The following is a 27,639-nucleotide window of genomic DNA, read 5'->3' on the forward strand; positions in this document are numbered from 1 at the left end:
TGAAAGCCAAATTTTGGAACGAATCGGTTGATCCGTTTGAGAGTTATCGTGCTCTCCAGCCAGACAGAAAGACGGACGGAGATTGCTAAATCCACTCCAAGTTGTCTGAAACACATTTCGTCCAAACGTACTTGGGGTCTAAAACCATTATTTAGATGAGGCACATTTTGCCCGTATGAAAGTGTATATACCCTCGTTAGCATAAATGCTGAGGGTATAAAAATTCATTATAAAAAGGAAAAAATGAAAGTGGCAAAATATTGATGACATATACCGTCGAGCCCTAGATTGAAATCCTCAAGGTAACAGAAAAAAGGAAGACCTTAAAACTTTTGGAAAAGAAGTCTTATGAAGGAGTTAGAAACCAGCAATAGCAAATGATAGATCATACTGGAGGATGTTTAAAGAGGCCCTATGCTCCTCAAGGAGTCAAGAGGAAAAGAAGATAGAAGAAAACTGAGGCATACAAAAGAAACAAATAATATTTTAGTCCTTGAGTTAACTTGTTCATAAGTCATGTCTTTAATGGGGGAGTTGCCGAAAGGATTTATGGCACATTTGCAAACTTGATTTATGTTTGTACAAAATATTACGAGGTTGGGCCAAATCAGTTGATCCGTTCGGAAGTTATCGCAATAATGGCGAAAAGTGATGGCGCAACAACTTTATACCGTCGTTATTAAGGCCGGTTGGACGTCCCGATGTAAAAAGTCAAAACGATCCGAGCGCTGGTATTAAAGTGTGCTTCTGTGAATCGTGAAAGTGAGGACCGATATTGTCTATATTTGTACCTGATCTATGTTTCAAAGAAAGATTACGATGTGCAAAGTTTGGACCAAATCAGCCGGACAACGGACGGACCCATTGTTAATTGATACTTCACTCAAAGACCAGCGGTATAGCGTCTTCATCCTGAAATTAGATAAAAAAGGCAGAAGGGGAAAGGAGAGGAGAAAACAAGATCCGTTACGACAATATAAAGTCGATTTAGCGTCCAAACTGGTCCATTTTGCATTTCATAACATTTTTTTCAAAAATGGACATGATCGACCAATTTTTTCGCTTCCAGACACATTTTTAAAATGTACCATCTTGATATATTACTCCCTCCGGGTACATCTCACGAATCTTTTCGCAGCATAAGCACTGTTCTCTGCTCGCTCTCAAATGTCCATTTTTAGCAAAAATGCAAAAAATGGGCTGTCGCACGGAGAAAAACTGTGCAAGAAGTCTCTGTACATTACTATCAACTCGTCAAGATAGTTGTTTACCAGATCTGTGATAAGGTTTCCCGTGATAAGTTGTTTACCAGATCTGTGATAAGGTTACATTTCTCACTAATATCTCGCCCCTTGTTAAGTCGATTATTTGGATAACAGTTTATTTGTCCACAGTAATCCTGTGTATCATACATGTTGAATTAAGAATAAAGGTCTTAATGGAAAATTAGCTCCATTCTCTTTAACCTTACCATGCCTAACATTTTGAAATAACTAACGCCATGACTCAATATTTAGGTCAAATACGTAATTCCTTTAAAATTTAACTAATGGCCATTTTTGTTTCCAAATTTCTTTGATAAATATAAACAAAATTAAAAAGTAAACACAATTAGAAAGCAAACATACGATAGCCATAATCATGCAAAAAATATATTTAAAACCCATCCATGTTTTCCATTCAGTCACAAAATTTCATTGATAAAAACAAATTCATTGTTCGATTGGGAAGATTATCTCGACCAATGTTTTAATAAATCAAAAAATATTGTTAAATAATGTACATTTTGTTTCTGCATGTTGTCAATATTCCATAAAATCATATCTACTATCTTCCTTGCCGTTTATTGGCCACATGCCTACTTCTATTCAACTCTTCGAACGATTTCACAAAGTGTCGAATAATTTGTATTGTGGAACAAAACCTCTTTAATACATATTAACTTTTTATTGATGCGTATATGCAAAAAATTATGCGTTTTAATGCATTCTCCTGTACATATGTATACTCTCATGTATACCTATATCAAAGTGTTAACATGTGTTAGTTGGGAAAACACTTTTTATATATAAAATAGAAAATTTACTGACAGGCAATAAATGTGTGCTTTTTTTGCACTTGCTGCTTATGGGATATGTGTTGATGATGCGAATCTATACAACACAACACTGTAGTCAAATAGCTGATGTTTACCGGTCATTCAATGTATTCACACTGTGTATGTATGGACTAAGATTCACACACATCCGACCAGTGTGAGGCAAATTTAATTTGTTTCTACAGAAACTTTTTTTGGTTAAAATTTAGTAAACAATTTAGCAAGTGAATAATAGTTGCTAGTGGTACAATATCATTTTAGTTGCTTTTTGATCATCAATATAGAACAAGCCATACCTGCAAGATGTCACTGGCTTATAAGCGATTTTCTATTAAGAAAGAAAGAATCGGCCTGAACAGTTCAATATAAACGGCGTTTTATGTTGCCATATCACATTTTGTATATATGCTTAGATACACACACACATCCGACTAGTATGGGGCTAATTTAATTTGTTGGAAAGAAATGATTTTTGGCTAAAAAAACAAAATTCAGCAAATGAAAAAGAGATCTCGAATTTTAAAAAGAAAACAGGTTTTAGCAATTTATAAAAGGAGTTTTGGAAGGACTAAACTCGGTATGTAATCATTTTCAAAGCCATTCAAAGCAAAGAATCTTGAGGCTTTTCTCGTCCTCAGCATTGGAAATAGATATTTGATTGCCCATAATCAACATGGATTCGGCAAGTAGTAGAGTAAAACAATAATATTGCACGACATCTCCTCTTTCTAGCCGGCTGTACTTTGGGTGCAGACAAAGAAATCTTGTTGACCACACGCTAGTGCTGTCGGCAAATACAGTGCAACGCTATGGAACAATATTCAAACCTGTCAGAACGCCATCAGTGGAACATCTGCATGAAGAGACAAAGATTCTTCCAGTACAGCAACATGTTGCTCGGGTGTTAGCATGAGAGCCATCCCAATCACCATATGGTGGATAGAACCATCTAGATAGGGATGTTGGGTGGGATTTCATGATCTATAATGATAGATCCAACGTAACAAGAGATAAGTCCTACATCAACAAGCATTAGCATTCACACAGATGCAGTCGCAGATGCCATAAACAACTGTCGAATGAATGCGGTCCTCGGAGAACATCTCCCACCTATTGCAGCCGAGGAGCGTTAGTTGCCAAGAAAACCCGAGTATAAGATCGAGGAAATAGTGGATTTCATGAGTCGGAAAAATGTCATCGTCGCGGCGGTGCAGGAAACTAAGATCAACAACAACTGGAGCTTAAAGCATTGTGATTGTTACAACGTACTGAGGAAGGATCGCACCAGAAGTGGATGTGGGGGACTAGCTTTTTTATTGCACCAGTCTATCTCGCTTGATCCTGGCAAGCCGTAAATGGAATGTAGGGAGGGGGGGAGGGTAGCAGTCAGGTTTGGAATTGCCCAGGTAGAGTTGCTGAACGTATATATCCCGCCAATAAATAGCTGTATTCCAGGTTATAGGCGAAACATTAGCCTCCTTTTGGAAGAACTTGGTGCTCTTGGTGGACTTTGATGCTCATCATGAGTTGTGGCATTTGGCCATTGGAAATGACCGTTGTTGTTGTTGTAGCCTCTACAGGAGTAGTATGTAACGTATTGCGTAAAAGAAAGAGAATAAAAAGAAAGTAAAAATAAGATTAGAGGGACATTAAGTATCCACACCCAGTCCGAGGAAGCGAGCTGCCTCGACTGGATGTGTCCATAGCGATTCTGGCGTAAGGTTAGTCGGGTTAGCTGGACATGCAAAGAGGTGTCTCGTGATGTGTGGGGTACCTCCGCATTTTTGCAAACATCCGAGATATCCGGGTTCAGGGTTGAGAGGTAGCACATCGGGGTTGTGATAGTAACGATCTGGTATCTCTGGGTGGTGACCTTTCATCATCACTTATGGGTGGTGGTCTTCCACCAAGCACAATACTGCTTGTGTATGATGATGTATATTTGTGCACCACCTCTGTGTGGACCTGTTTTATGGCTTGTTCAATGTCTTTGGGGCACGGGTCTGGGGGCATTTGGGGGATGTTTTTAAGCTCGGCGCGGTAATCATGTCTTATGGGCACGTCCCTCTCGCTTAGAGGGTTATTGGAGCTACGGTGGTTAGGGTGGTTTGGGTTTTGACACTTTACAGCGTGTTGCCTCGTGAGCAGAGTGCAGGAGCTATTTTCATGGCATTGTTCTGGATGGTTTGGAGTTTGCTCCACTGGGTGTCTCTTATACTTGGGGCCCAGACTGGTGCCGCATAATCCATTAATGGGCGCCCTATGGCTTTGTAGGTGGTAAGGATTGTTTCTTTATCCTTCCCCCATGAGCTTCCTGCTAATGCCTTTGCTATTTTTTCAGCATGTCTACAAAAATACTGTAGGTTGCCGAAAGTAACACCTAGTATTTTGGGGTTTTTAATTGTTGGGATGATTTGATCACCAATGTGTATGTTGAGATTTGTGTTTACTTCTTTTGTCCATGAAGTTATGATTGTTGCTGTATATTTAGGGGCAAAGAGTTGGAGGTTTCTATTTTTATATTGCTTTCTAGTACCTTAACGTCTCTACCAGTGGACATCACTGTGCGGTCGTCAGCGTAAGACACTAGTTTTGTATGTGTGGGTGGAATATGGGCTTTGGACACATAGAAGTTAAATAGAAGTAGTGAGAGGACACCTCCTTGGGGCACACCTCATTTATTTTTCCTTGGGGGGATTTGTGTCCCCAAAATTCAACATAGGATTGCCTACCGGCCATGTAGTTAGTAAACCATCTCTTAGGATTGTTAGGGAGTGTTGTTTCCATAACGTGTCTTAAGAGTGTGGTATGACTAACCATATCAAAAGCTTTCGACAAATCCAGTGCCTCAAGGATTGTGCGCTTGTGAGGCCGCTTGCTATTCAGTTCAAGATTCAAATACCTTTACACCTCACCTGGGCTAGATGGGCTGGTGGTAGTGTCTGTAACAGATTTTATTTATTTGTATGCTATTGAACATACATATTTGTAACAACGTTTGTAACAAATCGTGCTGTCTTACAGAATAGAAAGACAACACTACATTTTTCAACTTTAGTTACAATGTGGTGTAATGATTAACAGAACCCTTTGCATTTAACGTTGGTGCCTATTTTTTACTTTGTATCATTGCGATATGGAATAGTATGCTTACGACTTTTATATAAATTTACAAAGCAACTGACGTTTCGGAAGTCACCCAAACTTTGTTTCAAAGTTGATTTTGGGATACTATGTTTTTACAAGTTTAGTCAAAATTCAACAAAACTGGCGCCCAACGTGGGTCTGCGTTGAGGAATCTTTACAGACGAGCAGATGGGAGTCTTTATAGGCGAACAGAAGGATGCCCTTTTTAAAAGTGTAGCCAAATTTTCGAAAAACTGGTGCCCAACGTTGGTCTCAGCCAAGGAATCTTCATCCAGAAAGAGTCTTCATAGTGACGAGACCGAAAACTTTATATGAGACCAGAAACTAGTCTTTACAGGTTATGGATGGAAGGAAACTGTTATATCCAAAAAATCATTTGACATATTTAATTTGTTAAATACATATAAACTAAATAAATAGATAGTATTATTAAATAAAACAAAGAAATAATCTAGCGAATTTTGGTATTTAAAATGCTGGCACATTTTTGCCCCCAAAATCGCATCATACTCTGCTTCCCCACCTCCCCCACTCCATTCCCAGTGTGTACAAGCATACAAAATATGAATGAACGGTTGATTGTATGTATCAACTTTGTTCCAAATACTTTTGCATGAGTCTTCACCGTGTGTTGTTTTTTTTTTTTTTTTTTTTTTTTTTTTTTGGTATAAACAAAACGCTTTCAACAAAAGCAGCAGGCGAGCGGAAAGCCAAAAACACTCACAGTCTGACCGACCGACTGACTGACTGGGGGGCAGACAGACAGACAGCAAACAGAAAACGGACATGGAAAATATAAACAGACAGACCCCCATCCCCAAGAGCCAGCCGCCAGTCAGCCATACAATTTAGTACATATTTGCAAAGTAGGAACATTTTTTTCAAAACACAATTTTTCCATTTAGTTGAACTTCTGTAGTGTTCCGTATATGACCGTTATTATACGTTGTGCCTCCTCAGTGCGCGGAATTTTAAAACGTTTTTATTTTCTTAAAAAAAAATAAGAAGACAAAGTATGAAATTTACGTTACGGAATTTTGGTTTCTTTTTTTTTTTTTTGTGAAAAGTGTTTGAAATTAGTTGTGAAATTTGTGATTGGCATTCTGTGATATTTGTCCTCCAACAACACGACAACGACAACAAAAATAACAAACAAAATGATATTTGGCGCTTGCCGTTTTTCGTGATCATTAAAATGACGAAGAGATTTGACAATTAATACAAAATATTTGGAAATTGGAAAAAAATACGAAGAATCTTGTTGCGATTTTACATTTTTCAATATCTTATCATATCACACAACAAACAAAAAAACACCCACCCCATGTCCATACGATGATAGAATAAAAAAAATTCCCAAAAAAATCTTCAACGACGACTGATGATGGTATTATGAACTCATGTCTGGCCTGTCTGTCCGTTTAGTTCGGTATGAGTGAATACAGACTGAAAGACAAATGTGAAAATTGTGCCGTGTTTTAAAGCAAATTGTTTACACGATTATTATAAATATTTTTTGCTCTCCTGTCGGCCAAACTCTGACTGCCTGCCAGTTGTGTCAGCCTCCTCCTGTTCCCACACATGCAGCGGTCTGCAAACATTCGCCTAATGTACAAAATTTAATATTTCATGAACAAAACACATTATGATGTTGTTGATAATGATGATGATGATGACGATGATGAGTGTACGCCAAATATGTTTCAATTAAAAAGAAAATAGCAACAAAAAAGAAAATAAATCTCATGGAATATACAACAACACAATTGTGAAGATATGACTCAAAAGTAATTATACAAAGTTATACATACATAGTATAATAGTCGCTGTTTTCTGTTTAATTTTTGTGAATTTTGAGAAAACAACAAAAAAAAAAAAATAATGAAACAATGTGTTAATTATAAAATAATATTCCTTAGTGATCGTTTAATAGTCCCCAGGACCAATCCGTAAAAAACCATCAAAGACTAAGTTATTTGAAGTCTGAAAAGAAAATCAACAGTTGGTGATATTGGCATTAAAATGTACCTACAATTAAAAAAGCTGTTGGAATATTTTAAATTCAAATATTTAAATTCAAAATTTTTTATTGATATCAAAAAGGTCGAACAAACACACAATAATATTTAAATTCAAATATTTGACGACTACAGTGTTCAAGTAGAATTTTAAAAGAGATCTTAAATGTTTTAAATTTAGCGTTATGGAGGAGTCAATAATTTTTAACGATAAGACTTTGTCGTATGTTGTAAAAGTAGTATACGCGAATTAAAGTTTTGGACTTCGCCCCTGGATTTCATGGACGGGTCAAAAAACGGCTGTGGCACAAAAGTACTCTCCATAAGCATTAAAACCGTTAGAATAGTAAAATGTCAAGAAAATATGTGGACTTCCCCCGGAAAGCTATGTGTCGTTGTGATCATCGTACCAATCAACCTGAATGACATTTAAGCCCAGAATTAAAATTTTTTGAAATGGGAATCTTGAAGAGTGAAAATATAAAAAGTTTCCTCTCAGACTTTTTATTCGTAATAGCAAATACCAAAAAAAAAAAAAAATCTCACAAACATCCCAGAAGGAATAAGGATAGACACAACACTTGTTTTATATCGGAATATTGTTGTTGTTGTAGCATATGGTATGTTTGTAAGGCCATTTGTCTACTTAATCTGGCTCTGGATTCATATCCAATTCTAGGAAGGTGGCTGCCTTGATGTATTCTAACCACAAGGCTACTGAGTTAGTTGAGTAGGTTTGGCAGGACCTGTGCCGTATTCTGTTGTTGTTGCAACAGTGTTTTATTATTATGTTTGTATGTTCGTTCTCCTGTTCAATCTGGCTCTGGGTCTATCTCCAGTTCCAGGAAGTTGGCTATTTCGATGGGTTGTAACCACAGATCCACTGGAGTCAGATGAGTAGGCTTGGCGGGGCAGTTGAATAGGTGCTTAGTATCGTGCGGGCCCATGCCGCATACTGGGCAGATGTCTTGCACGGCGCGATCGATTCCCGCCCAATAGGAATTTAGGCGACTGCAATATCCTGAGCGTAATTGAGCCAAAACTACTCTGGTTTGTTGTAGCGATAGATGGGGGATGTACTCCGATGACTGCATTCACACAATAATTGCTTATGGTCTTAGCAACTGTGTCCGTGTGAATGCTGTTCAAACCTGCCTCATATGCCTGTTGATCTAGAGGTTCTCTCCTATATTGTTGGACCGTCGTCTCTAGAGCATCAATATCATTCTTGATATGCCTGGGTGTATCGGTGGCACCCGAGCAAGTACTGCAACGATAGCATCTCATTATGTTGTCGTGCTGGAAGAATCTTTGCCTCCTCATGTAGATGGTCCACTGTAGATTTGAGGAGGCACCCTGTTGCTGTTCTCAGGTCGGCGTTCTGACTACTTTGAATCTTATCCCACTGCGTGTCACATAAATTCGGGGACCAAACTGGTGCCGCATAGCTTACCACAGACCGACCTATCGCTTTATACGTGGTCAACACCCAAGGTGTTGCCGGCTAGGGACTTGAGGAACTTGTTCCTACATGCGGACGACGCACAATGGTTCAGGAATCGATTTTCCTGGCCAAAAATAAAAAATTTGTTTTGTCAAAGATATTTAATTTCTATATGGGATTCTATAGTAAACATATTGAAACTAAGGAAACCAAAAAATTAGGCCCAAATATTGGAAGGTGTGGGCGTGGCGTGCCCCTAAAGACGAGCATTTTCCCCATTTTTGGGAAATACGTCATTTTTGCAAATTTCTGGAGAAAGACGAAGCTATTTCTCTGAAACTATAGCAGTTATTGTGTTCATTGTTTTTTTATAAGGTAGGTAGGATTGTGGCCTTTAAAAATAGTTTCAGTAAATTACCGTAGCGTTTACAAAACATGATCTATTTTATTTTTCCTCGGGTACTATATTTTATGAAATTCCAAATTTAGTGGACTAGAACTTTTGTGGAACAACATGGAACAAAGTTCTGTTTTCACAGAAAGATGCCCAAAAGTCTCCTCTTCCAGCCCATATATACTTTTGTACCCGTCCCGTTCCGTCCGTTTAACACTTTTTTCAATTTATTGAAATTACATTAAAAATGTGTGTTTTTCTATACTGTTTCCATATGAATTACAGTTTTTTGACACAAATTACAACTTTTTGGAGTATATGAGTTTTTATACGAGTTATATAAGTTTTATTAAAACCCAAGGAGAATTTTTTTAATTTTTAAAAAAATTTAAATTTTTTTTGTAATTTTTTTTTTACAATTTTTTGAAAAAAATTATTTTCGAAATTTTTTCGAATTTTATTTTTGTTCGATTTTTGGTAATTATTTTGTTTATTTGTTGGTGTTTGACCATCTTTAATACATAGGAAGATATAAAAACCACAAAAACGCTCATATTTTTATGAAAAATAGTTAAAAAACTCAAAAGTTTAACTTTGACCTTGAATTTCTCTGCAACTACCAGACCGAACTTGACCGCGTATAATTCGTCTGAAAGCTGATTGAGTTATCTGTCTAACAAAAAAGAATTATGAATATCTCCCTATCCGTTCAAAAGTTACAGAATTTTGACCAGGAAAAAACGATTCTGAACCACTGTGCGACGTGAAAGTGGTGTCGAATGTGACCCCTAGAATTTTGGGGCAGTTTGTGGTCGGAATTCTGTTACCATCGACCCTGATGTTCAACTCTCTTCTATACTGCGCCGTCCATGTGGTGAACAGAGTGACCGTCGATTTAGTGGCGGATATCTGCATATTCCTCGTGTGGAAAAAGGTGGTAAGATCGGTTAAATAGGAGTTCAGTCTCTCACAGATGTCATCAGGGTAGGTACCTGATGCCAGGATCGTACAATCATCCGCATACGTTACGATCTCAATGCCGTCTGAAGGGGGCGGAATACAGGAAAGGTAGAGGTTAAACAGTTCCGGAGATATCACCCCTCCTTGGGGAACTCCCTGTTTCACTCTACGGGGCTTGGATTTCTTGTTCCTGAATTCCACATACGACTGGCGACCACACATATAGTTAATTATCCAACGTTTCAGACTTGGCCGGAGGGTAGTCTGCTCGATGTCCTCGAACAGCGTGGAGTGCTTGACAGTATCAAAGGCTTTTGATAAGTCAAGCGCCACCATCACTGTTCTATCACACGGCCGTTCCTGGTTGAGCCCTCGACAAATATGTGTGTAGATGGCGTGCAGCGCTGTTGTCGTGCTGTGCTGCTTACGGAATCCATGCTGATGATCGGCAACTTGATAGCTATTTCTAATGCTGGGGAGAACTAAGGCCTCAAGAGTCTTCGCTACCGGGGACAAAAGCGAAATCGGCCTGTACGACTCACCTTTGCTGGCATCCTTGCCTGGCTTCAGTAGCGGGACCACCCTGCCCATTTTCCAGACTTCGGGAACAATAAGTGTGGCTAGCGACAGGTTGAGAACTTTAGTGAGATACTCCACTCCCTGCTCATCCAGCTGTTTCAACACTACCATGGAAATTCCGTCAGGGCCCAACGCTTTGGATGATTTCGCGTTCCTGATGGCATTCGCAACATCATCCATTGTAAACTGTGGTGGTTGGTTCATCCTCGGTAGAAGAGATCTAATGCGACGTAACACTATTCTCTTCGCCCTGTCACTCTCGGGGTGCTCGACAAACAGTCGATTGAAGTAACTTGCACACCTCTTCGGGTCAGTCAACGTAACGTCGCCAAACGTGACTAAGGTCCTGCCATCCCTCCTTCCGGGGTTCGAGAGTGTCATAACCGTTGTCCACAATTTTCCGTATTCTGTGCAAATGTTTTGCACGGTGACATTAATCTTTGGCCTACAGGAACTTAAACGGCTGTACCATACCGAGCCAAATCTACTTTGTTTTGTCTCGGCAGCTGACGCTCGGATGGGCAGATCTCTGAAGCGGTAATTAGTGAACTGTCTGTCAATCAGCTTTCCCACGATTGACGGAAGTGCGGCATTCAGATGGAGAGATAATCTGACCCAAGAGAAACGGCGGATTGCCCTGTGACGTCATTTGTCAAGTCAGTTGACATGATGGTTATATCAAGTGACCTGTTACACTCTCCGCTAATTCTGGTAGGGGAATCTTCATTGACCGTGCAAAACGTAGAGCCGAATACCACAACTCGTGATGAGCATTAAGGTCCCCCAAGACCAGACGGCTATGACCTTTTAAAAGTGGTCTAATGTTGGGCCTATATTCTGGAGTACACTTTCTTATCGTCGGGATCTGTACGTTCAGCAAATCTATCTCGGCAGTTTCCACATTCATTCCATGTCATTAGAGGCAGGCTCAAGCGAGATATGTCTGTATTGAACAGACTGGTGGAATAGGAAGCTAGTCCCCCACTTCTGGTGCGCCCTTCCCAAGAACGTAGTAACCATCACAGCGCTGTATGTTGCAATTGTTGTAGAGCTTGGTTTCCTACACCGCCCCGACCATGATAATTCTTTCTTCTTCTCAAAAAGTCAACAATTTTCCTGGATCTTTCCTCGGAGTAAAAAAAGTATCAGTCGGCTTTGCCGACAGAGATATACCCTCAGCCTGTGTATATTGAAACAATTTTATTCCCAAAATACGTATGTAATTAGGGGGTTTTAAAAATTTTGGGCGTTTGAACCGATGAAAATGTTGATTAGGATTAAAGATTAAAAGTTTTGCGGAGGAGCTACTAAAAGGAATGGATCGACATTGACCGTTATGGAGGTGGATCTCCAGCCACAACATATGGTGCCATAGGGGGTTTTTACACCCTTCGGGCTGTTTGCTCAAGAAGTATAGACTTGCCCCTAAAAAACTTCTACCATCGTAAATGAGGCAGCGAATGCAAGTTGCTTCAACAAAAATCAAAGTGATTCGATATTAGGTCTTAAAGTGAACTTATCCGAAATTTTGTATGGGAGGTACCGGATGGAGTGGACAAATATAGTCCATATTTGAACCTGATCTATATGTGGTAGATATATTAGGATGTGTAAAGTATAGACCAATTCGACCACTCCCTTCAAGAGTTACCGTACGAACAATTTTTCCGAACATTTTTGAACTTTTGTGGGGGAGGTACCTGAAGGAGTGGACCGATTTGGCTTATCTTCAAACTTAAACTATGTTTTTACAAAATATTACTAATGCCATATTTTGGACCGAATCGGCAGATCCGTTCGAGGGTTATTTTGCGCTCCAACCACCTCACACGGTGTCATAGGGGTTTTTTGCAACTTTCAGCCTATTTTCTCAGCCTATTGCCCCTGATGAAACTTGTACCGTCGTATGGAGGGCAGTGAATACAAGTTGCTAAAACAAAAATCAAAGCGATTCGAGAGATGGCCCTAAACTGAACTATTCCGAAATTTTGTGTGGGAGGTACCCGAAAGAGTGGACCGATATTGGAACCTCATCCATATTGGAACCTTATCACAGTCTGGTAGACATTTCACGATTTGCAGAGTATGGACCAAATCGGTTACTCCCTTCAAGAGTTATCGTGCGTACAAATTTTCCGAACATTTTCGAACTTTTGTGTGGGAGGTACCGGAAGGAGTGAACCGATATAGCCCATCTTCGAACTTAAACTAATTTTGGGAAAAATATTTCGAAAGCCAACATTTTAACAGAATCGGTTCATCCGTTCGAGAGTTATCGTGCGCACCAGCCAGCCAGACAGACAGACGGACGGACATTGCTCAATCGACTCCAAATTGTCTGAAACACATTTCGTCCAAACATACTTGGGGTCTAAAACCATTATTTCGATGAGGCACATTTTGAGGGTATAAGTATGAATTTGCTGGGACTGGAACAGCAACAGCGCTGCGTTTGCGATGTCTGTTGGGGGAATGCGTGGGAGTCTCTTATTCAGAAGAAGACGAGTCGCTTGGGACTGTGTTCACGCAGCAACATAGTCCCTGTCGTATGCCCTCACATGTACGAATCCAGAGCAGCTCCTGCAATGCATCTATTGCATCTCCTCGAAGTTTGAGTGTGGTGGATGCGGATGTAAACAAATCGAGCAGAACCATATTAGTCCTATCTTGGATTTCCCTCCGTATAGGCACGTATAAAAGGAACCCGCAGCAGACATTCCGCGATATGCTGCTTGCCAACACAGCAAAAATTATGCAAATGCCAACATATCGGAGATCGAATATGCAAATAAAGAAGAAGAATTCTTCACAATTGCGAATCTAAATCTAAACGTTTTGGAATTTGTGCTTTACTATAGTATAAACGTTACAGGGTGATGCCTTAATTTTGTCCGTTTAAGAAGTGAACGAATTAAAAATGAAAATTAAGTTGTTATATAGACATCTCAATCGCGACAGCCCATTTAATCACTAGAAAACGAATCTCATTAAAGCAAAAAAAAAAAATGTTGTTTTATATTTTAGAAAATAAAAGCAAACGCCAATGAAAAACCACAGAAATAGTTAAACAAATTTATGAGACAATAAAAAATATATTAAAATACATGAAAACAAAGAAAAAAAAACAACTGCAACACCAAGCAAAATAAAAACAAGCGCAAAAACAAAATAAATAAAAAAAACAAAAATCATTTTGTGATTATTATTTCCTCTTATTGTTGATATTTTCCGAATTGGAAACAAAGAAAACTTGTGTGTGTTTATGTGAATCTATTGAAAGCAATTAACACCTATCCCGACCGCCCGCTCAACTCCCCCTAGCATAGTTGTGTACACATCAAAATGATCGACTGGATATCAATAGTTCGTACATCGCGTCGTCGTTTTTCCACATTACATGTACGATCGCCGGTTCGCATACGTTCTCGTCCTAGAAAACAAAAATCTTCATCTTCCTTATCGTCAACGGGTGCTGGTGCTACTGCTGGTGGTCAATTACCTGCAACCTCTTCCTCAAGCCAACTTTGCGAAGATGGCGGCAGCAGCAACAACCGAGTTGTGGCCAATGATTGTAGCATTTGTATGAGTAATCGAAGGAAAGCCGATAAAAGAAACAAGCAAAAACAGGATCCAGCAAATGCCTATTGCACCTCACCACATTGTCCGTTTGTAAGTAAAATGTATTAAGAAGATAATTGTATGGGACAAATAGGACTTGTTCAAATGTTGTTTGGGAAAAGTTGAAGCGTTGGAATAATTAAATATGGCATTTGACTTAAAGACGGAAGAACATGCAACTTAATGAATTAAGCCAGAAATCCTCTTATGTGACGAGGCTTTAAGATTATAAGCTGAGACGTTTTAAATGGCAATCTATATATATAAAAATGGTGTAAAAAATGTATAGTAATTCATAAAATGAGAACGGCTAGGCCGATTTCTGTAAAATTTTTTGTCAGTTATTCGTATTTTCGAGGAGAAGGTCTTTACGGAAGAAAATTTTGGAAAATCTCTCTGGAAAAGTCGGAAAATTGGAAAAATCGAAAATTGAGTATTTGTGTGAAATTTTATTCCTTAATAGCGAGACGAAGTTCGCCGGGTCCGCTAGTACATTATATAAATGTATGTACATAGTTCAAATTTTCTATAAAGAATTGTTGTTCTTCGGTTTACCTTACAAACAAATGTTGGTCTGTGGGTCGCTAATCGTGAAATCTATGTGCGTTTGTTTCGTATTTGATTTTTCCTTTTAAGTGCAATTTCATTAGGGCTATTATGAACCATCCTAAAAGTATGCATTGAAAAGTGTAATATTTTGTTACGTACAGTAATAAATAAACTACACAGAAATGAAAATAAATAAACAAGTTAAAAATCAGCGGATAGATTAGAACAGATTGATTAAAACAGAAGCAACCCAATGTCTGTTTATGACAAAACAACTCCCTTCTCTTCTGTAACTTTTATCGATTGAAAACTTGTCGGTGTAAAGTTACAGAATTCGTATACTGAAAAGATCTGCTAATTATTTTTTAATATTTATTGAGCTGTTTATTCAGATTGTTTGCCTTTTTCGGTAGGTTTAGACTTGCTGGAGAATATATTGGTCTTTTTGGAACTTTCGACAATGACATGAATCTGGAAATTGAGGCTAAAAGCCTCATGGAACCGATAATGAACCACCACAATTTACAATGGCTGATGTTGTCTATGTCATCAGGAACGCTACATTACCCAAAGCGTTGGGCACTGATAGAATCTTCATGATAATGCTGAAACAGCTGGATGTTCCGGGAGTGGAGTACCTCACTAAAATTCTTAACCTGTCACTAGCAACCCATCGTTCCTGAAGTCTGGAAAATGGGCAGGGTAGTATCGCTACTGAAGCCTGGCAAGGATACCAGCAAAGGTGAATTGTACAGGCCGATTTCTCTTTTGTCGCCCGTAGCAACGACTCTAGAGGCCTTAGTCCGTCCTCCCCATCATCAGAAGTAGCTATCCAGTTGGGGATCATCAGCATGGATTCCGTAAGTAGCACAGTACGGCAACAGCGCTGGACGCCATCTCCACACATATTTGTCGAAGACTCAACCAAAGAAAGCCGTGTGATGGTGGCGCTTGACTTATAAAAAGCCTTTGATATTGACATTGAGGCAGACCACCCTCCAAGCTTGAAACGTTGGATAAACAATTATATGTGTGGATGCCAGTCGTATGTGGAATTCAGGAACAAGAAGTCCATGCCCCGTAGAATGAAAAATGGAGACGAAGGGGAAGTCTCTTGTATGCCGAACCCTCCTGGCGACATTGAGATCGTAAGTAACATATGCGGACGATTGTACGATCTTGGCATCAGGTACCTTCCCTGATGACAATTGTGAAAGGCTGAACTACTATTTGACTGCAAATACCCGCCACTAAATCTACGGAAACTTTATTCACCACATGGACGGCAGAAGTGAGAACAGAGTTGAATGTCATGGTCGATAGGGTCACATTCGGCATGTTCATGTCGTCCGCGCATGCCATAGCTATCTGCGACAAGCTGAGATGTAGGAACAAACTCAAGTCCCTAGCCGGCAGCAGTTTGGGTGCAGATAAAGAAACTTTGTTGATCTCGTATGGCGCGATAGGTCGTTCTGAGGTAAGCTATGCGGCGCCAGTATGGTCCGCAAATATAAGCTTTGATCCAGAACTAAAAAGTTTTTACAATTTTTACGACTTTTACACATTTTACCCGAAAACCCGTTCCCGTACACAAAAAGTTGTAAAATGTTCACTTTTCTTTAAACAAAAGTGGAGCTGAATGATGCTCTCTTTAAAAACTTTTTACTCGACAAATTTGAGAGTGTAAAAAATAGTAACATGGATGCCGGCGTCTGATTGGCTGGAACGCCGACTTTGACATTTGTTCCAGCTTTTTTGACGTTTTTTTCCATTTCTGCGTTCCCGAACTCTTTGAAGAAACTTTTGTGTGATAACAATTTTTCACTTTTTCTCTCTTTTACGAGTTTTACTATTAAAAAGTACGGGAACAAAGCTATAATGGATCGATTATGTATAGCAACCCAACTCCAGTTGCGTTGCTGACAGCAAATTTAATAATTGTACTTTCATTTCCGCATTGAAATGCATACTTTTTTACAATTAAATTAATAGCTAAAGCTCAAAACAATGATATTGAATGAATTTGACAAAAATGTCTGTCATTTCACTTATTTTAATTATATGATTTTCTCTTCTGGCAACGCAACTACAGTTGAGTTGCTATCCATAATCGACCCCTAAGTGTAACGCGATTGAAAAATATTCAAACCTGTCATATAGGCGCCCCGAAAACTGCAGCAGGGTGCCTCCTCTCGTCTGCAGTGGTCATCTACATGAGGACACAAGGATTCTGTTAGTACAGCAACACAATGGCATGCTTACGTTGCAGTACTTGCTCGGGTGTTACCATGAGAACCATCCTAATCTCCATAGGACAGGATAGGACTCCCCCGCCCAGGGCATGCCAGGGGGCATCTTCAGAAAGAGAGGTCCAACGTTACAAGAGAGAACCAACCCCTAGAACAACAAATCAATCAAGCAGGTTTAAATATCCTTCATATGGATGCAGTCGAAGATGCATGCACAACTATCGTTTAAATGCAGTCCTCGGAGAACATCCCCCATCTATCACAACCGAGGAGCTTTAGCTGCCACTACAAACCTGAATAGTTTTGTCTGAACTACGCTACGGGATGGTGCAGTCGTCTGAATTCAAGGCAAGGATCGATGACACCGTGCAAAACATCTGCCCAGCATGCGGGCGGTACAGGCCTGCACGACACACACAGCACCTTTTCAACTGTCCTTCTAAACCTACTCAACTAACTCCAGTTGATTTGTGTTTACTTTCCATCAAAGTAGCCACATTCCTGAAAATGGAGATAGACCCAGAGCCAGAATAAGCAGAAAAACGAACATACAAACATATCAAATACTGTTACGACAACAACAACAACAGCCTTAATAGGGTCCTTAATGAACATTCACTAGCGATTGGGGACTGTGAGAGATCTCTTCCAAAACGCAGCAGAATCATAATGGCTCAACTTAAAATCGTCTGGTCCACCATTCTTAATTCCTACAAATCCCAAATTCGTCCGCGGGTATAAAGCACATAAACCCAGAATGCAGGCTGAGGACCACACAAAAAAGCAAAGTGGCACAATTTTTTCAACTCCCTACTTAATCCCATCCAATCCCAAATCCACATCATTCTCACAATGACAGACAGGAAAACATCCACGGATATAACAGCAAAGCTGCTGCAACAACAATTATTCGGTGGCATACCCTGTTCTGTGGGGGTCTTCGTCTGATATGTGTGTATATGGCGTGTAATACTGTTGTAGTCTGACAAACGACCTGTAAATCTCGGAGTGCCCTGTGAACTCTCAATTTAAATATACGGCCACCTCTTCAGATCTGTCAGTATAACATCGATGAGAGTGATTTAACATTTATGCACAATTTACTCATTTCTGAACAAATCTTGAATTTCTTCAGGTGGACTAGCCACTTTTTCCGCTTGAAATCTATTACCCTGATCTCGATTTCAAAAGTAAGTTCCCTAACTTGAGCTCTCCATGTTGCTACGACGAACGCCTCCCACTCATTTATTAATCCTGTCGCCTATAGACGGAAATTTGATTTTATTTCGGATAAACTCTTGTCAATCTGCATTCGCATTATCCTCAGAAGTTTGATGTTCAGAGGTTATGTAATTGAACGGTCAGTTACGGGAAACCACGATGATCACGAGGGTTTTAGGGTTTCGCGATTTTGCATAAATCGATATGGGACCTGGGAAAATCTTACGTGCTTAGCCACTACAAAGATATGGTAAACTGTTTTCATCGATTGGGCAATAAATGTGGTCTGTAGAGCGATTTCTTTAAAATTTGTATGGGGCCAAAGGGGAATTTGCATGGGACCAAAGGTGAAAACAGTTTACCAGTTCTTTGTAGTGGCTAAACAAGTAATCCTACAAAAAATTTTGAAAATCGGGTCAGATTTTAATGTTACCTATATAAAGAGCCCATGGAAACTTTGAGGCCCCAGTGGCACGTGTTAACATAATCCGAATGAGATCAAACTTTGCAACTAAAAAAATCCGACATCGATTTTTTCCCCTTTGAGTTAATTCACACCTACATCTTTTACAAAAAATAAGGATAAAAACAATGATCTCAGAGTTAATTGACTTTCTCTAGAACCTATTTCTATTATTAGTTTATTAGAAATCAATCCCTTAAGGTTATTTTTTTTTTTAATTTTTCAATTTTTTTCTAATCCTTGGATCTTTTGTTGCCTTCTTTTTTTCAGAACCAAGCTGTAAAAGTTGCTGAAAGTGATGTAAATCAAACAAAGAATGAACAAAATTTAACAGATGTTTTAACGGACACTGAGCAGCAACAAACTAATGGTCGCCAACTGCCGTCGACCGGAAGCACAGAAATAAATAGTGTAAGTCCATATGAAGTATGTTTTTCAAGCTATTATAAAATGTAAGTAAGTCGACGACACCAAATGATAGACGACCCAAAACAAATGCCATGAATCATTATAAACTTTTTCCATGTTGCAAGTAAGTGATGGAAGACACTCAACGAACGCTTCAACTGAGTGTTTTCCAATTTAGCATATAAGTGATAAATTGTGTTTTGCGCCAAGTTTTTGTTGGTCACCACCACCGTACTTACATGTATGTTTCATTTTGTTTTTGTTCTTTTTTTATTATGTTCCTATTTGGTGTAATACACAAACGTTTAACATTTGAATAAGATGTTTAAAGGATTGCAAATATCTCATTTACTCAAAGAGTGGCGAGTTACAAAAATGTATTTGGAGTTTATGAAGCACTTCAAATCATCATGCTAGCTTTTTACAAATAATGCTCCAAGTAGTTATTTAAGTTTTTGTGTAATAATCTTTTTAAGTTGGAAACTCAAATTTCTATCGCCAACTTAAAACGCGCTTTTCTCATAACTGGATTTTTGAGATGTGCAACTCTTGGTGTAAATGAAAGATATAATTTAAATTTATGACAAACCTACTCCCCAACAATGCCAAAATTATTGCCAAAAATGATTTACTATTATTATATAACCCAGAATGAATCTCTTTTTATATATTTTTTATTAATAGTTTTCTTTTTATAACCCTAAGCTATTTTTTTAAATTAATATTGCTATTTCATAAAACAAAAATAATTAAGAATATGCTTATTTTTTATCTATATACACATAACAATTAATTTTTAATTTCTTTATTTTTAACATATTTTTTTTTTATTTTGCATGGCAAAATATTTATTTTTCAATTGATAAATAAAGTTAATTTTTATAATTTTTATGCATTTTTATTTGTTGTTTTCTGCCTTGATTGTTGTGCTTTTTATAATATGAAAAGGTTTGTATTAAATTTTTGTTGATTTTACAAGTTTATTTTTAATTTAATATGCTCGTTTCCTTTATTTTTATGTTATATCGTAGAAAATAAAATATAGAACTTTTATACAAAAACTAGAAATTTCACCGAAATTATATCTTAATAATTCGCCTAAAAGTATGCTTTTATTTAAAGTGAATTAAGTGCTGCCAAACATCATGATAAGTGGTGCCAAACATCAAGATAAGTGCTGCCTAAACCTTTAAATGGTCCAATAGATAACAAACTGCAAAAATTTACTGTTCGCTTACATTAGAGCTCATTCTCATGATTTAGTTGACGTAAATTCCAAATTAAATCCACTGGATTAAGCAGAGCTTTTATTTGACGAAAACGCGTCATTTAAATAAACAATTCCATAAAAATTCCGTCAAATAAATTAAGGCCACGGCTCATGCGCGTAGTTGTCTTTTTTAAAGCGTGACGCGACGCACAACGGACCATAAAGGCCTCTGCACATACGGAGCGTTGAGCGTCGCGTTACAACAACCACATTAAAACTTCAACAACAATCTTGGCATTACTTACACTTTTTCATGTGGTTGTTGATTTTAATGCGTGACGCGACGTTGGATGTGTTTTCAGATTTATTTTCAGTTGCAGTGAATATTTTCGAAGAAACAAGAAGTAAAATCGAAAGGAAAACATTTTCTTAACAATTGTTGATTATTTTCATGATTAATTTTTTGTATCAGAAATATTGTGAAAATAATAACAAAACAGCAGTTTGAAATATTAATAAATTAAGTGCAAATCCAATATGCACATGGGATCCATCTATACAGCCGACTACACCAGAGAATTTAGTTTTTGAATAAAAATGATTTTTGTTTCATCTTTTTTTTTCATCCGTTAACTTTGAAACGATTCAATTTTGGCACATTTTGTACTCTTTCAAGTGGCCAGCTTCCTTCAATACGTTCGACAATATAGATTGGACCATGTAATTTTTGTTATCATTGCGATGGGACTCTTTGAAACTTCCCTCCGCGAAAAATCTCAACGCAGCGCACACTTTTAAAATTGGGGGTATTGCTGTTGATATGTAACTTACTTTGAAGTCATCCTTTAACGTTTCCACAATCACCCTTATTACGGTTGGCGTTGTCGTAGGCGTTCAAGTGTCGTAGACGTAGTCGTAGGCGTTGTCGTAGTCAATAATTTTTGGTATTATGTAAAATTTTCGACTACGTCTGTTTTGTAATAGATTGCAAAAATACAGGGTGTTGAAGATTATTAACATTTTCGACTATTACACGCCACCCTGTTATAAAAAAGAAAACAAAAAAATAGAGTCAGTTAAAATAAAAAACAATTATTTATTAATAAACCATAAAAATGTTAAGTGTGGGTTATTTTATATCTGACGATGAGGATGAATATACTCCGAACGATTTAAACGTAAGACGAAAACAGTTACGACAAGAATCAAACATATTTTCCATGACTGATACTCAGTTGCTGTTGCTGAAATCCATTTCTGTGAGGGGTATTTGTGACTAGTGTGCAGGGATCCTGGTTCACTTGGACCTGTTGCTCATTTCCATGAGTGATACCTATGCTTACAGGGGTTATTGTGCGGGGATCCTGATTCACTACGACCTGCTGCTCTTTTGCATGAGACCTGCTTACGCTTTGGGGAGTAACTGTGCAGGGATCGTGGTTTTCTAAATCTTCATGGATTATACATGCTTCAAACAGTTCTTCTTCAGTGGTTGTTTCTCGAAGCGTTGAAGGCTGCTGGATTCCAATTGACTGATTGCCCGCGTTTACAATTGTATCCAATTGTAACAAGCTTGATGCTGCTTCTTTCGTGTCTGTTAGTATGTACTGCTTGAAGGATCCTCCACCTGTAGCACGAAATTCCGCCTTATTGTGAACTAACTTCTTCCTTAACTTGAATTTGTAGTCAGCCCAGACTTTCATCCAACCCTCACCTGTTCGTACTGGCGGTCCTAAAATGTTGAGTTTCGTACTAATTTTATTCCACTCTTCTTTCACGCTAATTTTTTTTATTCCATTGCTGTAACCTCAGGCCAAATTTGGATTGTTCTGCAAAATCTGGACCATTGTGTCAAACTGCTTTTGTTCTAAAACATGTGCAATATTATAAAATTTATACGAATATATAATCTTTTTGTTATATAGACACATACCTTTTGTTTAAATCCATTTTATTTGTTCGTTTTTATTAACGTTTTAGGAAATTTGTCTGTTGTCGTCAACAAAATCTCTAACGACAAATTTCACAGCGTTTCTCGTAATAAAACGCCTCTCGTGGTAGCAAAATTGTAAAAGAATGGCATACAGAGTTGTAATATCTCGTATACGACATACATAATACCAATTAGTCGTTGCGAAAATGTCGTGTACGACATACATAATACCAATTAGACGTTACGACACGTCAATTTGCAATTTTGGATACGACTACGCCAACCGTAATAAGGCTGAATGTAAACTAAGGCAAAATAATTTACTGGTTATGCAGATCTTTCCAACATGAGGTTCAACTTACAGTGCAGATGGCAATTCCAATGGATTCGACTTGTCCCTCAAATTTCTTCTAATGGGGTTTTCACACGGTATGTTTTTTACATATTTGAGCACACCAAAGGGCTCGGCGCATTGAGCGTCGCGCTACAACAACCACATGAAAACTTCAAGAACAAATTTGGCACCACTTACACTTTCTTCATGTGGTTGTTGTTGTCAACGCTTGACGCGACGCAAAACGGACCGTATGTGCCGGGGCCACAACTGTCACTTTTTACAAATCTGAATTTTGTACACATGCGGCCTGTTCCCGTACTTTATAAAGTGGTAAAAGTTGTAAAAGTCGTAAACGATTTTCATATAAATTTTGTGTACGGGAACGCAAAATGTGTAAAAGTGGTAAAAATTGTAAAAACTTTTTAGTTCTGGAACAGAGCTATGGTGTCAACCATACAGAAATGTCAATGCATCAACGTGGTATGTACATTAGGCCGGGGCGATTTGAAAACCTTAATGGGCCCTTCGCGTGAAATCCCGTGAAAATCGAGCCTCCCGATTTTGACTAAGTTTTTTATTGACGTTTTTTGGATATTTTGGCATATAACAGCCAAACCATTGAGATTTTCGATCCAACACAAAGACAAACATTGTAGCCAAGACAGTAATTGAAAACTCTCTAATACATCGCAAAAGCATAGGAACGCTCCTTCAGGCAGTTTTGGCCTTAAGAATGTGCAAACTTTTCGGAAAATGTCGATAAATGACATTGTGCTACAAAATTTGACCCGAAAAATATTCAAGTGTTCTGATGCAAAATTATATCGTGTAGGGATCCATGGACAACGACAATGCCTTTATTTCGTTTGGGCCACTTCGTTTTATTTTTTATAACGGTAAAAGTAGTGAAAATCTGGGTTTCTTACATTTTCAAATTTAAACGGGCATATCATATTTTTTTCACATCGGATTTCTTTTGATCCTTCTTCCTTTTAAAGGGGTGGATAATGTCTTTTGAATAAGCAATTATTGTTTTAAATCGGTTAACAAATGGCTAAGTTATAGTGGTTTATGTCTGAAAAACCCCACAAAATACCTATAAAGGAATTTCCCATAATTGAAGATTCTTGCATCTAAAGGAACAGAGCTATATTTTTCGAATAGAACACGCTCTATTCTCGTCTGTACAACCAAAAGTAAACAGCTGTTTTGTTTGTACGCGATATAAATAAAGGAAACGAATGAAAAATAAAATTTTTCCGTGCAGAAGAAATTACATATGGGCGAAAAACGTGACAGTTGCTATGCATGATTATGTAAAAAACATACCGTGTAGAAACCCCATAATAGATGTCATGTCCTGTACATTTTCTTTATCATCAAAAAACATTCCACAGAACTTATCATTTTAAAATAGTTCTTTTTTTGCGAATTGTGCCTTTTGGATTTAATATAAAGTTCACAATTTTACCAGTTAATAACTTTGTCGTATTTAATGCCAGGCCTTAAAGGCCTGGGAACATAGGCTACCTCGCCTGCTTGCCTTGCTTTCCTGCTTCATTTCTGACATAACCAGCCTTATCATGGATTTTCACTAGTGAAAAATTTCGCAAGTGAAACAATTTTCCATTTCACTTTTTCGCCTTATCGTGGTCCATGGGGGAGATGGAAAAAAGGCGAAAAAGAGATAAACAAAAAAGATAAAACCTTAGATAACTTTTAGTGTTGCCATGCTGTAGTTTTCTGTGGGCTGTTTGGGGATGTTCGTGGGACAAACACTTTTTTTGCTTTCCCACAAAAAAATTAAGCGATAACAACAAATTTGGCAACTCTACACAGTAAATTTGTGGTGGTGCTTTCATGTAATAAACGAGTGTGTGTGTGCGCATTTTTTGTTTACTTTGCATTCGAGCATATTCATGTGGAAATAAAAATTGAGTTTCATAGAAAAATACCTATTTTATTAATAATTAAATGCATTAAAATTGTAGCATTGCATTTAAGAAGCGTGTTTAAAGTCATTTTTGTTTTAAATATTGCAAAATATGATGTTTTTATTAATATTTTTGCCCAATTCCCCATCAATTTATTTGCGAATTTTTTCACAAACATTTTTCGCTCTCCCTTTCGATTGTGATATCTATTTTTCACACTTGGCGGATTTTTTCCCTTCCGATCTTCTTCATGATAAGCCGAAGGGGGAAAGGGAACAAATTCACGGGGAATTGCCGTTCATGATAAGGCTGAACAAAAATAAAAGAATAAAGAAGAAAAGGGCAATCTAGTTCGAAATTGGCTCGGTCTTCTTTATTTTTGTTATGTCAGAAATGAAGCGGAACTGCAAGGCAAGCAGGCGAGGGAGCTTATGTACCTAGGCCTTTAAAGGCCGCGGCACATACGGTCCGTTGTGTGACGAGTTGCGCGTTGAAAACAACAACCATATGAAAAATGTGTAAGTGATGCCAAGTTTGTTCTTGAAGTTTTCATGTGGTTGTTGGTTGTAACGCGATGCTCAACGCGCCGTATGTGCAGAGGCCTTAAGCTGAAAACACATACAACGTTTGTGTAAAGTTTTGTGTCATTTCTGGTAGATGAATAAAAGACAAAGTGCTGCCAAGTGTCATTTTTTCTTTATTATTCTACAAGAAATGACACAAAACTTTACTCAAATATTGGATGTGTAACCCAAAATACAGCTGATCTTCATACCAGTTGTCAAAATGCATTATTGTAAATAAAATCAACGCAAATTTATAAAAGGTATATGCATGAATTACAACAACTAAAAAATTTACAAAAACAACGTTGTTGTTATTGAAAATATAAATATTGAGCAAGATCTATTTAACAGGTCACGTAAGTAGCACAACAACAACTGTTGCCGCCGATTAGGGGTAACATTACCGCCGTTGAAAACAACTAATCATCTTTGACATGTAAATGTCAAAATCTATTTCATTTTTTGAATTTTTGTCAGTTGTTCGGGAGAAGAGAAGCCGTGCGTTCATACAATTTTGAAGCTACCTACTCACTCACTAACTCTTTCATCAAATTTCATCATATTTCATCACCTTTTCAATTCACCAATACTGAATTCGTACATCCATCATCATACCAATCAACAATTAATTTGTCATTACCATAAGCTTTATTTCATATCAACCTGTAAAACTGAATTCACAATAAACCATTATAAAAAATAACCCAAACGTCTTTGGTGTGCTCTCAAAAGGAACTAACCAGGCTTCTAGTAAGTTCTCCGACTGCAACAACAACTCTATTTTGGCCGAAAATTCTTCAATATGTCAAAATGTTTGTTTACGTTTTCATACATTTTATTCACAATAACAAAATATTTGACAGATTGAAACCAATCAGCTGGCCGTTTTACGCCACCTTATAATTTCACCATGATATTGAGTAATAAATAGGGTCGTTCCAAAAATGTTTTGCAGGAAAAAATAAATACGTTTTGAAAATCATCTAAAATTGAACAAATTTGAATCCACTACAACCTTCAAATGTCAAATTACAGTTAGTTCGGTTAAAAATTGTAGATAAAATTGCCAAATTACTGAAAATTGGGAGGTACCGTTATATGGGAGCTATATCCGAACATGGAGCTATGTTGACAATTTTTGATGGAGAGGTGTTGTGCCTACTAAGAACTTCAAATGTCAAATTACTGCTAGTTCGGTTTAGTATTGTAGCTAAAATCATCAAATTACTGAAAATCGGGAGGTACCGTTATATGGGGGCTTTATCAATACATCGACCTTTCTTGACAATTTTTGGTGAAGAGGTGTGGTGACCACTAACAATTTCAAATGGCAAATGTTCAAATTACAGATATTTCGTTAAAAATCTCAAAATACCGAAAATCGGGAGGTACCGTTATATTGGCTATGCCAAAACATGTACCTATGTTCATAATTTTTTCGAATATACGTTTTTTGGTCACTAAGAACCCTAAATATCAAATTATAGCTAATTCGGTCTAGAAATGTGACTTAAAACGTCAAAATATCTGGCGGTAACGTTATATGGGGGCTATTCCAAAACATGGACCTACATATGTCCACAAGTTTTGTTATATAAGTTTATTGACACTTAAGAACCATAAATGTCAAATTATAGCTAAATCGGTCTGAAAATGCAGCTAAAAACGTCAAAATACCGTAAATCAGGGGGTACCGTTATAAGGGGGATATACCAAAACGTGGACCTAAGTCCACAACTTTTGTTATATAAGATTATTGACACTTAAGAACCCTAAATGTCAAATTATAGCTACATCGGTCTGAAAATTTAGCTAAAAACGTCAAAATACCGTAAATCGGAGGGTACCGTTATATGGGTACCTATGTCCACAAGTTTTGTTACATAAGTTTATTCGCACTTAAGAACTCTAAATGTCAAATTATAGGTAAATCGGTCTCAAAATGTAGTTAAAAACGTCAAAAAACCGTAAATCGGGGGGTACCGTTATATTAGGGCTATACCAAAACGTGGAGCTATGTCCACAAGTTTTGTTACATAAGTTTATTAACACTTAAGAACTCTAAATGTCAAATTATAACTAAATCGGTCTGAAAATGTAACTAAAAACGTCAAAATTCCGTAAATCGGGGGGTACCGTTATATGGGGGCTATACCAAAATGTGGACCGATATAGCCCATCATCGAACTTGATCTGCCTGCAAACAAAAGACGCATTTTCCCAAATTTTAAGCGTCCTATCTCAATATTTGTGGATGCTAGAGTGATTACCACAGACGGACGGACGGACGTGCACAGATCGACTCGGAATTTTACCCTGATCAAGAATATATATACTTTATAGGGTCGCAAATGAGTATTTCAATGCGTTACAAACGGAAAAACAAACTTAATATACCCTCCATACTATGATGGAGGGTATAAAAAAAGTAAAAATACAGCTGATTGTCACTTCCACCTTCTATAAATGTGCCTTGAATAAAATCAAGGTACATTTATAGAAGGTAGAAGT

The 27,639-nt window shown here is 37.8% G+C and overlaps 1 protein-coding gene across 30 annotated transcripts in view; it reads left to right on the top strand.

The window, feature by feature from the left end:
- The window catches only part of dlg1 (MAGUK family member discs large 1), a 98,632-nt gene that overhangs the window by 16,920 nt on the left and 54,073 nt on the right, over positions 1-27,639 (top strand). For all 30 annotated transcript variants that reach the window (XR_012411832.1, XM_073978016.1, XM_073978019.1 and 27 more), the window contains exon 4: positions 19,011-19,151. Coding sequence is in view for 29 of the 30 variants with exons in the window: in XM_073978016.1 (XP_073834117.1) it covers positions 19,011-19,151 (141 nt within the window). In the remaining variant the exon portion in view is untranslated. The remainder of the gene's footprint in view (positions 1-19,010; positions 19,152-27,639) is intronic.

Source organism: Musca autumnalis, unplaced genomic scaffold (assembly GCF_047663935.1).
Source record: "Musca autumnalis isolate F117 unplaced genomic scaffold, ASM4766393v1 scaffold_3, whole genome shotgun sequence".
In the NCBI taxonomy this organism is placed as follows: Eukaryota; Metazoa; Arthropoda; class Insecta; order Diptera; family Muscidae; genus Musca; species Musca autumnalis.